Genomic DNA, 16,739 nt, shown 5'->3' with positions numbered 1-16,739 from the left:
TCTGTATCACTTTTTGCAGAACCCTTAAACAATGTACGGATCAAAATACATAATACATGTACATCTGTAACATTTAAGTCCCTGAAAAATTCAAAATATCAAATACAGTACATTTGTATTAGAAACAAGAAGCCCATGCATTCTCCACTCAAAAGTTGTGCAATTATAAATTTACAAGATAGAACACGAATCCAGCATTATAACACTATTTTTCCTGTGAATGTAACATCTGGACAAATAAAATATATATACAGTGGACCTTCAGATATCCGGATGCCAGATATCCAGATGCTTCAGTATCCGGACAACTTTTCATGGGAACAGAATTTTTAAACTTTATCATATGTCTTGTTTAACTGGTAATTCAGATATCCGGACGCTTCACATATCTGGACAAAATGACTAGGAACCAAAGCGTCCGGATAAATGAGGCTCCACTGTACTCATCATTTAACAATTTATAAAAACAAAAGATAAATCATGAGCAGCTGCAATAGTCAATTAGATGATGTTAGTTTTTTGACATTTCATAAATTCACATTCCTTAACAGATTTACACATTGTACACATGTAAGGTCATTTTTTTTAAAAATTGTTTTTTTTTGTTGGTAACCGTTGCCCTCTCCTGTCAGCAAATATGTTGAAATTTTCTGGGAAAAAAAGAGAAGATTTTCCCACTTTTCTACCAACCCAATATTTTCACTCTGAATCAGGAGAGGGCAAACAAATATTATTTTAAAGATGGCCTACTGTATATATGTACTTATTACTTAACTAGCATTCAAACATGGGAAATAAACCTCCCAAGAGCCCTTTATCTAAATTAAAAAAATTGCATTTGGGGGGAGGGGGGGTCTTTACTATCAAGCATATACTGCATACAATCTATTGGATTCAAATTCTTCTTTGTTTTTAATTCAGCAATCATGTTATAAATTATGCAAAACTTTCATAAAATAACAAAATTACATTCATATTAACCCAGTTTCCCTGTAGGCAAAAGTTATCTAGTTTATGCGTACTTGAATCATTTGGTTTAATACATCATTTTCATCCAAAATTATGCCCAATATTAATCTATCCTACTCTTATACAGGAGATGAATTAAATTCAGTTAATTAATAAAATATTAATTCAACCTTCTTCAATTCAATTGATTTAATTATTTGATACATGTAAATATTGTATTTCGTTTGAAAAATGAATAATTATTTTCTGTTCTTAAAAAACAGATTTTAATTGATTCAAAAAACATTTGTAGATTCTTTGAATATTTTAACTTGACTACAAGAAAACAGAAAAAGAAAAAAAAAATTAAAATGCTGTCATACTTTTTTATTTTGAAAATTCCTTTATAAAAGGACTTAACTGTTAAATACTAATTACCCATTAAAAAGCATAGAACAATCAAATAGTACGTACTATTGAAATTTATAAAATTCTACATTTTTTCATGAAATAAATGACTACACTACCTTAATTAAAATGAACAAAAATATCTTACACTTTCATATTGAACTTCCATACCTTCAACATCATCAATTCTTAAATTACACTAAAACCCCCTTAACACCCGGTCATATTTAAATTACCCCACGGATAGACAACAACAAAAATTAATGATGAGTAGCATTGATTTGGAAACGCATCAGTTGTGTGCATCTTTACGATCACATTGTGTGGGTGACGTCGAAGTGTGGACGGTTTATTATTAATCTGCCAATAATCCCCCCTCTCAAGCACAAGGCTGGAGACACTCAAAAGAAACATTTAAACATTATCTTCTATACATTCTAATCAAGCAATACAATGTGTACAGATTAAATCATTTTAAGTGGTGGCCATGTTACTATGTAGGAATGGGACAATAGGGTGTATGTGTTTGCTGGAATACTGATTTATCTCTGAAGTAAGTGTCTACAATTATCACACATCAGCATTGTTATTGTCTAAAACTTAGGAAATTCAATACTTAATTTATGTAAGTATTTGTAAATCATGCCCAATTATAAACAAAAAACATTTTAAGTCAATTTCAGTTCTAAATCTGAGAAGGAGAGTGTACTATATAGATTTGTATATTCATTAATTTGTTTTGAAAATAAGTAATATTGACATACGTACGGCAGATCTGCAAGAAGAATATCTATCATGTAAATAAAGAGTCCTTCATTTTTTTTAAAAAACATTTTTTGGATTAAAATAAATTGATTAAATGAAGATGAATTAAAATCCTTATGATCACAAATAAGTAATCTGCAAATAAAAAAAAAAAAGGGATTTAACAAGCAAATTTAAAGAACTGTGGTCCACCACTTCTGTGTATGAGATGTCATGGCATATTATGTCAAATATGCATGCCTATCATATGTCATTCAGAAGTTATCACTGAAGATGATTTTTTAAAAAAATGAAAATTAGGTAAATTGTGAAGGTCAAGGTCAAGAGGTCAGGATTCATAGCATTCTCAGAAATATCTTGTCAGAGGTAATGCACATGTCAAATATGAAAGCCCAATCACTTCTCAATCAAAAGTTATAAGGAAAAATTAACAATTTTGAAAAGTAGGTCAAACTTCAAGGTCAAGGTCACAAGATAAAAAATCACAGTGTACGTAGAAAGCTCTTGTCATAAGCAATACAAAGTTTAAATATTAGCCCTATGTTTTCTCATTCAAACATCATGACCAAGGTTGAAGTGTTTGAAAAATAGGTCAAACTTCAAGGTCATGAGGAAATCATAGTCTATTTAGAAAGGTCTTGTCACAAATAATACATGTGTTTAATATGAAAGCGCTATCTCTTCTCATTCAAAAGTTATGGCCAATTCAAAGTATTGAATGTTTTAAAACATTTCATAAATTAAAGTAGGGCAAATTCAAGGTCAAAGTCATGGGGTCAAAAATCATAGTGTATTTAGAAAAGTCCTGTGTAACTTGCATGGAAAAAGTTTAAAGCTGACCAATTTCTGCCAAAAATGATCAACACATGTACATATATATATTTATACATAAAAAGAATTTTAACTTTATCATCCCCATGAATCCCCCCCCAACAGTCTCTGAGATTCACAGTGATTGTAAACATTCATGCGTGACATCACTATCTCTGGCCTGTGAATTTACCCCTTCTCTCTCCCTCCCTCTCTCTCTTGATTGAGTATTTTGGCTGCATCATTAAAACCTCATCTAATATACATGTATTTGTGGTTTTTATTAAAGTACTGTATTAAAACCCAAAATACAATTAACTGAAATTATAACATTTTGTGTCAAGATCAATGCCAAATATGATCACACAAAATGTAATAATGCACTTCTTGAATCCATCTTCGCTAGCCAAGGGTTTCTGATACGCTACTCTCCTCATAAACCCTTGGCATACGGTGCAGTAAAAAGACACGATTGTTTTCGTCACGTGATCTTGAATCTATCAGGTATGCACAGATTGCGTCATCGACAGAAATAAAGACGCATGATTAAAAAAAATTGAATTAAAGTTTTTTCAAGAATAATTTAGAAGCAATAATTGAGTAATGTTTATTTATTATTTATAGTACAAATCACAAGCTTCAATGTAGATTCTTAATCACATATTTAGAAGATATTGGATGACACCATAGCTTTTTATAGAATTGCATGTTATCTTACGGATCGTTGTTTACTTGCGTTTTTCAATTCCGAGATTAAAGAGTCAAGAAGATCCCGAATGCAAATATCGTCATTTACAAAAAACAATTGATGATTGGTCGACAGGTGTGAACTGAAATCCAATCAGAACTCTGGGAAAAAATCCCGAATTTTATGAACACCGTAGACCAAGGGTTTATGAGGAGAGTAGCGTTTCAGAAACCCTTGGCTAGCGAAGATGTTCTTGAATCATGTTAACATTTTGTTACATGTATTTTAAATTACAATCTATGTCAATTATGCATATATTATAATAAAATATTATAAAAGGTACAAACGCACTTTGAGGATCATTACATTTTTTTGTATCAATTACATTTTAGGTAGAATATCACTGAATGTAATATCATATAAGGTATTGAGTGCTCTTAATCTCCACAATTAAAAGCATTTTTCATAGAAATTTGGAAAATATTGCGATCAATTAAATTTTGTGTTTTAAATTAAAGTTTGGCGCGGTTTCTGACCTCTCTAGATTTTCCATGTAATCCCAGGATGCCTCTACATTTTTCATCGATAGAAATCGGCACTTTACTGCTTTCGATTTCAGTGCTCGGCATTGAGGACGTTTAGTGTTTACTACATGTTTTATACAGCAAGTTCAAATCGACAGACGTTTGAAAAGCATTATTCAGTCATTTTTGAAGCTAGATCTCACCCAACACCAGTAGGAAAAAAAGTAGATATTTGATTTAAATCAAGTGTGAACTGAGGCATCCCTGAAATCCAAGATGGCGAGTGGAGCTCCTTTCCTCTTTTTATATGAATGTCAGACTGCTCGGCCCAACGACACCTCGGCCCAACGATACCTCGGCCCATTGACACCTCGGCTCCGACGGCTCGGCCCAAATTTGCAGACACCTCGGCTCACATAAAAGACACCTCGGCCCAAACAGAAATATAATATTTTAGTTAAATATATTTATTATTTATGCTGTTATACATGTATATCTATGAAATGCAAAAGAAAATTAATTTGATACATTTGCAATCTTCCAAGACGGAAAATTGACGGTAATTAAATAAAGACAATCCATTAGTAACTTGATCATAAGTGCTAATCATTAAACAAACAAGAAGACGCGGTGCATTCTTTTGGAGTCTCGAGCGCGTGTCATATGGGGTGGTGACTTTGAGGAGTCAAGTACGAGAAGCCATAATTGGGAGACTTACTCATGTTAATGAAAAGTTTCTTTAAGAAACCCTTGTTGATATTTTATTAAATTGATTTGAAAAAAGTAGGCCTATGAGTTTTTAAAATTAAGCAGTAAAATATATATATATAAAATAAACAATTTAAATCAATAAATCTTGAAAACCAGGGCATAAACTTAATCTGTGTAGACCTATTACATGTACCTCCCAATCAACGGATTGTAATTTGATGTTGTGCTGTAATTTGTTAACAAATACTGAAATATTGAAATTATCGTATATTTATAGAATACGTATAGTGATTAAATATACATAGTACATTACATTACCGTGGCATAGAAAATAAAAAAAAATTAAACTATTAAATTTAAACAAACTAAATTTAATTTTATTCCTAACGGGCCAAGCAGTCTTCGGTATGGGCTGAGGTGTCAATGATTTTGAGCCGACCTGTCAGGACCGAGGTGTCAACCAGCACGGGCCGAGGTGTCGTTGGGCCGAGTAGTCTGTCTACCTTTTATATACAGTAAATGTCATTTTCAAAACATGCTAATTTCAGCAAATTTTTATTTTTATTTTAATGTGGGTATTCAGACACACCTAGAAAAACACATAATACACAAAATACACCATCCTGAGTCCAAGAGCCTATGAATGTACCTACAATCATATAATGTACACAATATTTCACTGATTTTTTTTTTAAATTGATTTTTTAGTGGTAAAAATTTTCATCTAAGAGGGCTGTTTTATGAAAAAATTGTCATAGTAGTTAAGTATGTATATAAAGGTAAAAATGCCATACAGTTTTGACTTTATATAGATGATTAAAGGGCATTAGGCCTATTATCTAGGGCCTATATGCAGTAGAGAACAAATACCAATATGATGGCAATTTCAAGTTTCTGTGGCATCGCAAACTTAAACCCAGACAGAACAGGACAGATAACTAAGCCAAGAAATAACCCCACTTCCCACCTTAAAAATGATTTCAAGAAAAAGGGGCTTTGAAAATATCATTACCAGCATCTTTTCGTTTTTGATGTTTTTTCTTCTGCAACAAAATTTGGAGTGATCTCCCTTACCGGAAGTTTTATGCATCACCAAGGAAGTGAAGTTTGTGTATTTCTAAGTTTTATTATTTCTGCTCAAATCATGTGTTATATTATTTCCGATTCAAAATATAAGCAAAAATCACTAGATGCTATAGCTTTACATGATAAAGATCAGACAAAAGTCGACAAAAGGATATTTATTTTGATAAGCATATCTCTATGTGACGTCACATTGTTGAAATATGGCGGACGCGGGAGAGAGGGCGAGGAAACTCGAATCAATGTAAAATTCATTTTCATTGATTTCAGGCTGTCTGATCCCAGTTTTGTGTAATCTCACCCTCAGGGGTGAGGAGAATAATCATGACATCGTTACTATGTGTTAAGCAGCCTGGGGGCAAGGTTAAAGTTCATTCATCGGATGTCGTTGAGGAGCTGATGATAGATAGTAAAGATCACATCACCACGATGGTAAGCTTTGCTCACTTATTAAAATATAACGATGTTGGGACAGGAGACTGCAATATTAATTACCGAATTAAACCAGAAATTCTATTTGAATGTTCATTTTAAATGAAAATAAATAATGTTTTCAAGAGAATATCTTGAAATGCTATTTCACAGTACATAAGGTCATTATTAATTTTATTTGAAATAGAATTATTCACTAGAATAGACCTATGTTTACATGAATCAGTTCTGGCTTCATAAGATATATCAATTCTGGTTTTTTATACATACAAAAATGGGCATTTATACAACTCTTTAATCAGCTGTTCATGGCTGTGATATATTTGCTGTTGAAAGATAATCAACTCACTTGAAGTGATAGAGTTAATATTTTGCATGTTTCACTCAGACAATGAATAGAAGTGATGTACAAAGAAGACGAGCAAAAAGACCAATGTCTACATCTGTCATTCAGAGCAAAGTAGATTCCAAGTGTCTAATAGGCCAGACTCTTCGGGTGCAAGATTGGCTGAATGAGAAGACTGTGAGAGGATTGCAGGTAAATACATGTAACAAACATTAAAGAAAAAAAATATCAACAACAACAACAACACAGAAGTGTGATTTTGAGTTTTCCACTTTATTTTGATTTCTTGTTTGATTCTCATATGTGACTTAAATTTACAGTGATTTAATACATGTAATTTATCTGAGCCAAGAAAGAGCATTATCATAAATGGCATGAAAATAATGAAATAATATCTCATATATTCTGTATTGTATATATTAGCGAGTAAAGAATGATGCTAGTATTGCATGTTATTGCTAGTAAATATATTCATCTGACAAGATGAGAAAAAAATGATTGAAAGCAACTATTTAGTTTTTCAGTTAAAGCAAAAAATATGTTCACATGTACCAGACTATCACTCTTTGGTACTTTAACAGTTCTGTATTGTATTGGGGGGTTGAACATTTTATTTGTGTTTACAGTTTGCTATACCCCAGGCCTGGGTTGAACAACAGGTACCTTCACCTCATTTTCAGCTTATACTGCTAAATCTATACTTTTTTGTTAAAATATAGCTTTATTATTGTAGAATAAGGAACTATATTTCACATAATTCAACACAAGAGAGCACTCCTCTGCATGTACTTTAGTGATATTTCATCAATATTTCAATGGATAATATTCAATTTTATTGCACTGTAATATATTGTATGAAAAAATAGAAAAAGAAACAAAAACAGACAGTTTTCTTTTCTGTGAGTTGTAAACACCCATTAGAATTGAAATGGGAACAAAAATAAAAGTGTTGCTATCATAAATGTGATGCCTTTCTCTCTTTTATTCTTGACCATCATTTCAAATGCACTTTTAAAAAAATTAGTATATTTCAATGCAATACTCTTTAAAATCTCTTCCTTTAAGCAAAGATCACTTAACGTACTGGAAAAGGGATATTCTTATCTATATTGGTCTGTAGATGACTTGCTTATATTTCTCTTTCTGAGTTCATTAGATACAATTTCAGATTGTCAACTCTACGTATATGAAGGTAGGGGGACCATGCAATAAAACGCATGGGCTGCATGGATTAATGTGATCCGCAAACACCAAAGCTACTATTAATTTCTGCATGAGTCTATCATGAAGATTTTGTTTAATTTACTTGCAATATTTTTTTGAAATGGTACAATCTCTGTGCCTAAGTTTGGCAGCTTCAAATATAATAATGCATACTGTGTACTCTTAATAGGTTTGACAAGTTGCATGATTAGAATTGAACATGCACATGTATTCCTTTTACTTCAAATAGCTTTTATATTTTCTTTTGCATGCATATAATTCTCTGTATGAATATATAATGTTGTATTATTGTGCACATATGTGTGTGTGAATTGTATAATGTATTGCTATTTAGAAGTATCTTACTTCAAATCTTGTTGTGTATTGTATCTTAAATATAATCATTGTTCCATCACTCTGTAGCATAACTGTTCATCATGTCACTTTGGTTTTCTGATGAATCATTATATTTTTAGGAGAGATCAGATATGGAAACAAAGGAGGCCAGAGAGTTGTATAATCCTCTCCTGGAAGTGGAGAACACATTTGTCAGGGTAACTGAATTCTGATCATTAAAAATTTGAAATTTGAAAGTTGCATTTATTTTGCTGTGTATAAATTGTATACCTATATTTAAGATTTTGGGTGTCCACATGCATAAAATTGTATGAGGAGATGCCAAACTTCAGTTTGACAGAATACATAAATTGAAGAACTGTTTGGCTAATATTTTTATATTTTCTATAATAATCAGTTGGTAACAAATTAAATTAATTAATTTTGAATATTTGTATAAAAGGTCATGTTTGTGAATTTCACTCTAGGACTTAGAAAACAAAGTAAACACCAAGGAGGTCCTGGATTTGCGGAAGCGGGAGATGTTACACAAGAAATGGAATGATCGTGTGTATGAGCCACTTAGGGAGAAAATCATTGATGTGATGGACGGTGAAGATTGGCCTGAACTGGACCGTCGGAAACGTGAGCTGCACAAACAGTACCTGGAATTTGTCAATCAAAAGGTTTGATCTTAAACTGGTTAAAGTTTTATGTGTGTGTCTAATTGTTATAGAAATTAATGAATAGAGATCCTAAGCCAGAAGTATAAAATATCTCACAGAAAGTAAATTTGAGTGTTAAATTTTACCAGTCTATTCCAGTAAATGATACAAAAAATTCTTATGGTAAAAGGGGGATTGAAAAAATGTTTGAATTAAAAAATTAAGCAATTTTTTTTTCTTATATTGAAAGTATGAAATAGTGCTGTTTTTAACAGACAAAATCAATAAATCCTGTATGTATATTTGTTTGCAGGGTCATGTATTTTTAGATACAATGGATCCTGCAGAGTATTATGCCCAGGCTTTAAATGGCCACAGACCAGCTCCAATCAAGGTGAGATAACTCATAGTCTCATAATTCAAAAAAAAACTCTGATTTCAAAACGTATTTTTATTTAACTGTGTATAATATTTAACTGTGTATAATCTCAAGAATTTATCAAGAGAAAATAAAAGAAACAAGAATTTTTATTTAGGTTTACTTTTGTGAGAGAAAGGTAAACATTTGTATGGTTGTATACCAGTAGTCAATACTTCCCAAACTATACATGTGTAGTAGATGTATATACTATGTCAGATTTCTATTGCTTTACCCTACCTTGGATTTTAATTCTTGATTTTAGCATTTATAATTGAAAACATGCAGTAAATACCCCAATCTTGTGTATAAATCCTTTTATTTTGTCTTGCTCTATATCTATGCATACACAATATATAGTTTTAGTAATCTGCATTGAATTTCCAGAAATGTTTCTATTATTTTTTGTTGTTGTTAAAAGGCAGATTAGTAGATAACATTATAGTTTTTACACATAAAAGATCTGTCTTGCTTCTCCTTACTTTGGTTGTATAAAAAAAAAAAACCATGCCTCTAGATTATATAGTACATCCTCTTCATTTCCTGTAACCAATCAGCATTCTTGTCTCAAATGGAGCAAGCATATGGCTGCTGCTAAGCAACGGTTTGATCATCAACATTACAAGGTAGTCATGGAAACCTTTTTTGGTCACTTTATTCATTGATTGCTGACATAGGTTCCTTTGAAATCATTTTTAGATACAAAACTATAATTCCACAGACAAAAATGTTTCCTTCAAGCATGACTCTTGTAGATGCAATCAGTGAATAAAAGCATTGACAGATATATGAGGTTTTCAACATGGCAACTCTAATTGGTCTATTGACTGGCACTTGAATTTATTTTTTGAATTTGCTAGTGAAGACACAAATTAATTGTTTTTGCAAAAGAAAATGTGTGATCATTTCTTCTTGTGTTATCCCGTGTTTTCCCTTAGACTTTGCTAGATTCTGTCTTTATGCCTCTCAAAGTCCCTTTTAATGGCATTTTTGAATCCTCTTTAAAATTTTGGAAGACCATACACAGTGTGATTACTTCATTGAGTTTTAACTTTTCTAAACAATGAGACAAAAAAAGGGCAAATATTGACACATTACACCCCCCATAAACACATCTATGTTTTATTGATATGGCACACAATTTGTATGATGTGAGATATCTAACTTTATCATGATTTTCCTTGCGTTCTGAAGTTGACCTATCACAGGTAAGGCTGTATGTATTAAGGCATGGCTTAAGGACATGAGGCTGTGTACATGCACTGTATTTTTGAAGTTATGTGTATTAATGTGAGACTTTATGCAAAATACAGGTAGTTTATAATGTCCCTGATAAAAGACCAGTCACAGCACCAGCACAGGTAATGTTACTCTCACCTGCTGTATCCATGGTTACACTGAAACCATGGAAACCAAACACCTTAGTAACCATTGACACTAAAACCTATCTGTGTGTAGTTCATAACAATGGTAGAGGGATATACAAATTTGTTGTCAGTTAAAAATGGTGCATTTATAAATCTAATTTACCTTAACTAAATAAATATTTAGACAGGGTTTTCAGTAACCAAGTTCAACTGAGTCTCCAAAGAATTCCTGTCTAATTGGTATAGTCATTGTAAAACATTGTATCTTTCTAAATGAAATATAATACATGTGATTTGTAGCTTAGTAAAGGGAGATAACTTTTTAATTATAACAAGGGTGAATGATGCTTTATAATGTGACTATTTAAAAAAACAATGATATTGTTTGACTCTGATTTTGGTGAAGGTTATACATGTATTTTATAATGTCCTTTAACACTTGTTGTCATAAAAACTGACTTATTCATTTATTTGTGAAAGTAATTAATTTTTTTTAAATGTGTGTGTACATGATAATTATTGTTTGATACTATCATAATAAGATTTCATTGTAGATTGCCACCAAGGCTTTCCGTGACCCCCTATTATCTCAGGGCCGCGAGCGCAGTGCCGAGGAGAGAACGATTCTAAGATGTATGACAGGGCATGATTACACCGACAAGGACATTGAGCAGGTCAAGTTACCTCCCCTACCCCTGGTCCCGCTCGGGCGCCACGGTACAGACAGTATCAGGTGGCTAGAAATGCCCCTCCACAATATCGAGAGCACACCACGGATGGCCAGCAGGTTAGTGTTCAGTCAAGCGTGACAATCAATGAAGTGTGTCGGGTTAAGGGCAACTCACTTTGACACAGATAACCTTGCCGAGAGATGACCTTTGCTTTGGGTGTACTCCTTGATTGCTCTGTGATAATTTTTCTGCATGTCTGTCTTGTGTGCATGTACTAAAACTATCTAGGACTTCAAAGTGAAAATGAATTAAATTAATGATTTTATTTTAGGGATAAGAAATAAAAAATCATATTACATTGTTTTAAGGTAGAATATATTCTAGCATATTATTTAAATAAGAAATTACATTAGTTAAATATATAAGTGACATTATTTTAACAATTGAAAATAATAATGATGATATCAGTAAAATGCATGTAATAGGCTAAAATGATAATTTAATGCATGAATAATAATCAAATAATTTAAAATTTATTATATAATGCATGATAAATGTAACTGACAATCTGTTGATTGATATAGAGGCAGAATGCATGCTTGGGGGAGTTTCAGTAAGTCTATAAATAGGTTAGGGTAGATTAGGACAGCTTTTATATCACTGCAAGCTATATATAGTACATGTATCACTACAGCCTGTCACATGACCGTCATGTGATAACACACACATTTCATGTCACCTAGAATTAGCATAATGGTAAATCATGAAAAATTTTCAATTCTGTTGTTCATTAAAAATTTATTTGATCAGTTTATTAGAAATATGTATTCCATTCTCTTTCCCTGCTACCGGTATATCTTTATGTATGTCACATTTATGCTCTCCCTTGAGTCATTATATTATTTTTGTTGCTTGAGTAATGTATTTATATACATTTACAAATATTGTGTTGCTAATTTTCATGTCCATTTATTTAGTACTGTCCCATTAAAGTTGAGAATGGTAAGTTACAGGAAGTAGCCCTAGTTTCTAGACCTGGTCTGGTTTACATGTTATTGGAATTATTCCGAGTTACCTCCCTCCTCAGTTCCAACCTTATATTTATTGTTTACTCCGGTTGTTTTATTTTAATAGAATTCACTAACATTGGGGAAAAGTGTTTAACAATTTTATCCGCTAGTTATAATAAGTTTTAAGAACTTTATACATGTAGTTTAAATATTACAGATATATTATTGTAACAGATCTCTGTAATTTTAACTTTGATTAAGGTTATTGAAATCATCTTTTAATAAATGTGAATCTCTTAACAGTCATAGAAGTCATAGACTCTATTTAGCCATATAATTTTAAGATTTGAAAGTTTGGTCAGACCAAATAAAAGATACCACAAGAAGTCAAATTTTCCTCCCAGCATGTGTTGAATCATATTATTTGCATGATCAAAAGACCTGCACCATTTCCATTTCCTGCAGTATATTCCAATTTCAGTATAGCATATCCATGCATACTCATATCTCCCAGTAAATCAGTATAAAACGTGAGATGTCTACTGGTAAGAAAGGGTTGACACCTACATGTAAATACGTGTATTTTCATATTTTTTATAATAATAGACTAGTGACTGATGATATGCACAAATTGTGCTTTGTATATGAACTAGTTTCTGGCCATGGTAGTTATAATTAAGTTTATTTGGAATGTTTTTTTTCTGTTTAGTTTTATTCTGATTTGGTAATGAAATGTGCATTTATGTTCATGATTTGTGTACATGTCATCTAGCTATGTCAATGCCTATAATCATCAAATTTGTAGATAGAAATTAATGTTCAATAATATCAAGGAAAGAGCTAAGTAGCATACAGAATACTAATTAAATTCTATTTTAACATGTAGTTTAGAAATATCATGAGCCAAATGAGTTGCCAAATATATTTTGAAAACTTGTAAAATTGGTTATGTATTTAAAAAAAAAAATTATACATTATTATGTATCTAGAGAGAATGGTATCAAAGATATGAAATTTTTTGCAGCATATGTAATAAATTTCTGTTGTCTATATTAATACATGTAATCACCATTCTCAGTCTGTCTGGATTCTAAACCCAAATTTATCACTAATTAGTACCATCCAGTTAAATGCTAATGCATGTTTATATCCTGATTTCTAATAATGGTCCTGCATTCACAATAAAGCTTATTTGCTTTAACTAACTGACATTCCTATTATATATATATACGTTTTCTCTTTAAAGGAGATATTACACTTGGAATCCAAAACTTGAAAAAAAATTTGATTAAAGAATAATTCACAAATTCTGTTGTTGAGAATCCTAAGAATCCTGTAGGTCATTCATTATTAAATATATATAAAATATTTATATTTTATATTCAACATGTAAAATATATGCTGAAAATTTATTGTCACATATAAATTCTTCTTATAAATCATTCATTATCACAAATCCTGCATTTTGTTACACTAGCAAGGGTAATGATTTTTATGGCAAATTAATAAATGTAAATGTACTACAGTGTATATCACTATTTTTATACTTTTGTAGACGAAGAATGCATGGCACGTTCAATCAAAGCCAGCTAGATTTTGAGGAGTGGTCCAAGGCACAGAGGAACAGAACCCAGGTGGAGGTCGAGATGCAGACCCAGAAGAAGCGAATGTATAAAGAAGTCCCCCCATTTAAAATCCCTCCACGGGAAGTCCCCTCCTCATACTCAGAGCCTAAGACCATCGGAATTCAGACCATTCCTGAGGAAACGGAGCAATTGACTCTCAAAAACTGGGTGCCATCTAACGAGTCCCCCTCTATACCTGTAGGGGCTTCATAGGGAGCTTTAGTGGAGGACAAAATATTGCATTTAATTTTTTTTAGAAGTGCTATATTTTTTAACTAGATTTAAGAACTGCATTTAGGGAGGAATATGTGCCTTTTGAAATCACTGTGCCTGACATTCTATGATGCTATTTTTATGTTCAGAGTTAATTATTTTTAGATATGATACTGGCATCTGTGATACCCCTCAGATTATTATTATTTTTAGATTTTTACTCTTTGTTTAAGAAAATTATTAATGTTGAATCCATTTACGAATTGAACATTTCAATTTTTTTCACCATTTACTATTACAAAGGATTGTTATTAGTTTATTTGGATGAGATTTTGAAGTCTTATTGTTTACAAGATTGTATATATTTGAGTGCCTGTAGACAGTCCAGCATTATATATATTTTTTTAGATGCCAACATGTCTATGTTAGACAAAACTAAAAATTTAGTGGATTTTTGTGTGTCTTTCTTACCTTCAATCTTTGACATACATATCAATTTTTGACCACTTAGGTTTATTTTAATCTTGAAACAATGAAATTTTGAAACAATTATATATTTTTTACTTCAATTTCGACATTTTTTCATGTGTGAATGTAAGGTTAGTTTCTATTATGAATATTTTTATACAAAACAGAAAATTCGGTAAGCCTGTATGTTGTACGTTCCCCATGCTGTTTGGTGGTGCTACCCACTAGTCATCTATACAGAAGTGTCTGCACCCCTGTGTGTTTTATCATTTCTGTTGGATTATGTGTAGAATTGTGAATTATTTTTTATAGACCAGAACTGCACTTTTTACATGAGCATTTTCACATAGAAATTAAAATATGAAACAATTAATATTTGTTACTTTGTTTTCTTGTGAAGTTTCCCAGTCAACTCTCTGTGTCTACCAGAATTTGATCGCGATTTTTTGTTGAATAATATGTATCGTGATACGGAGAGCAAAATAACGGTATTTAGGTACATATTATAAAGTCCAGGAATTATTCATTATTTGTTTAATATTTCAAATTTCACTCACAGAAAGTCTAAAAAATGTAAAAGGTGAAAAGAACGGCATCTTACCATCCAAACATGATTAATTTTATGTACATAAAAATCTAAAAATAGTAAAATTTTGTTTTTCTAACATTTTTTTTAGAAAAATAATGACTATTCATTTAAAATCATTTTAAAAATTGCTTGTAAAAATACCATGATATTATCTTGATATTTTGGGGGAAAAAATCATGATATATCTCAATACGAAATTTTTGGCAACACACATCCCTATTTCCTGATACGTAACTACACTTTGTTGAGATTTTAAGATGAAAGGGACCTGTAAAGGATTGTATTATTAGTTACATAGTCTTTTAGTGACAGGGTATGGGATGATACCTAGTTAGTAAATTTCATACCTGGCGAGGCGGAGCCGAGTCAGGTATGAAATTTACTAACCAGGTATCATCCCATACCCTGTCACTAAAAGACTATGTAACGAATTTACCCCACCGATGAAACATTTACGTTTTGTCTGTAGTTTATAAATGGTTTTCTATGCTAAATGCTTCATCACGCTTATGCTATGCCTATTATGACGTCACGTTTGTGTTTGTGACATAATACATCGACCGGGTATAGATTTACAACTGACCAGGTATAAGTAATCCACCATCTTCACGTGACAGACTTCAACCAATCGTAAGCCAGGATTTCACGGAAAAATCGACAGAGGTGGGGAAATTGAAGTTTTATAGTGATCTTTGACTTGCACTTTACTTATGCATGGACACCCCTTTTCAGTGAAAAATGAGCAACATGGTGCCAAGTTGAGAGAAAATATGCTAATGATAAGGACTTCATAGTTCATACAGAGATTAAAATCGACATTTACCTCTGGTCAAGATTGATTGATTGTATGTTGTTTAACGTCCCTCTCAAGAATTTTTCACTCATATGGAGATGCCACCATTTGCTGTTGGAGAGCTGCAAATTTGGTCCTATACTCGGCACTCTGGGCCATTGAGCAGGGAGGGATCTTTTCGGTGCCAGGACCTACTGCAACAAGGAACCTCCTAATGGTTCATTATTCCCTCCTCTTCAAATGAGAATTACCGTTCACGGTAGCTCAGTCGGTAGAGCGCTCGTTTCGTGATCGGGAGGTCGTGAGTTCGTATCTCGGCCATGACTGACCCAGTCGATAAAAAGGGTAGCAATCAGCGGCAGGCGTTGGCACGATAAAGATCCCTTACTGCTCAGTGGCCCTGAGGGCCTAAAAAAGGTAAAAAATTTGAAACCCTTCACCGGCATACAGTGACGTCTCCATATGAGTGAAAAATTCTCGAGAGGGACGTTAAACAATATACAATCAATCAAAAGAGAATTAGCCCTTCATAGAAATGTATAACAATCATCTTTACACAAAGATGCCATATGGCAAAAATAGCTGACAATGGCACGGTGGATCTGGAGAAATATGTCTCCAACCTTTTGGCTTGATAGACTAGATACAAGTATACACCAAAGCAAA

The 16,739-nt window shown here is 32.2% G+C and overlaps 1 protein-coding gene across 12 annotated transcripts; it reads left to right on the top strand.

The window, feature by feature from the left end:
* The first annotated feature begins 1,890 nt into the window (after positions 1 to 1,890).
* LOC134263440 (protein FAM228B-like) lies at positions 1,891 to 15,064 on the top strand. Of its 12 annotated transcripts, XM_062745800.1 has the most exons (12): positions 6,112 to 6,369; positions 6,758 to 6,907; positions 7,342 to 7,374; positions 7,884 to 7,907; positions 8,395 to 8,472; positions 8,743 to 8,940; positions 9,233 to 9,313; positions 10,651 to 10,698; positions 11,259 to 11,491; positions 11,960 to 11,988; positions 12,353 to 12,377; positions 13,941 to 14,071. In XM_062745800.1, the coding sequence occupies exons 1-11, from the start codon at positions 6,262 to 6,264 to the stop codon at positions 12,364 to 12,366; spliced, it is 996 nt and encodes a 331-aa protein (XP_062601784.1). In that variant the 5' UTR covers positions 6,112 to 6,261; the 3' UTR covers positions 12,367 to 12,377; positions 13,941 to 14,071. The 12 variants fall into 12 exon arrangements, with proteins under 12 accessions (XP_062601772.1, XP_062601773.1, XP_062601774.1 ...); XM_062745788.1 differs by lacking the exons at positions 11,960 to 11,988; positions 12,353 to 12,377 and adding an exon at positions 1,891 to 1,909 and having other exon boundaries at positions 6,208 to 6,369; positions 13,941 to 15,064; XM_062745789.1 differs by lacking the exons at positions 11,960 to 11,988; positions 12,353 to 12,377 and adding an exon at positions 1,963 to 1,981 and having other exon boundaries at positions 6,208 to 6,369; positions 13,941 to 15,064.
* The last annotated feature ends 1,675 nt before the right edge of the window (positions 15,065 to 16,739 follow it).

Source organism: Saccostrea cucullata, unplaced genomic scaffold, assembly GCF_032062105.1.
Source record: "Saccostrea cucullata isolate Sc308-1 unplaced genomic scaffold, CSIRO_AGI_Scuc_v1 ctg417, whole genome shotgun sequence".
In the NCBI taxonomy this organism is placed as follows: domain Eukaryota; kingdom Metazoa; phylum Mollusca; class Bivalvia; order Ostreida; family Ostreidae; genus Saccostrea; species Saccostrea cuccullata.
Note: the sequence above shows the minus strand (reverse complement) of the source record. Positions and strands in the feature narration are given on the sequence as shown.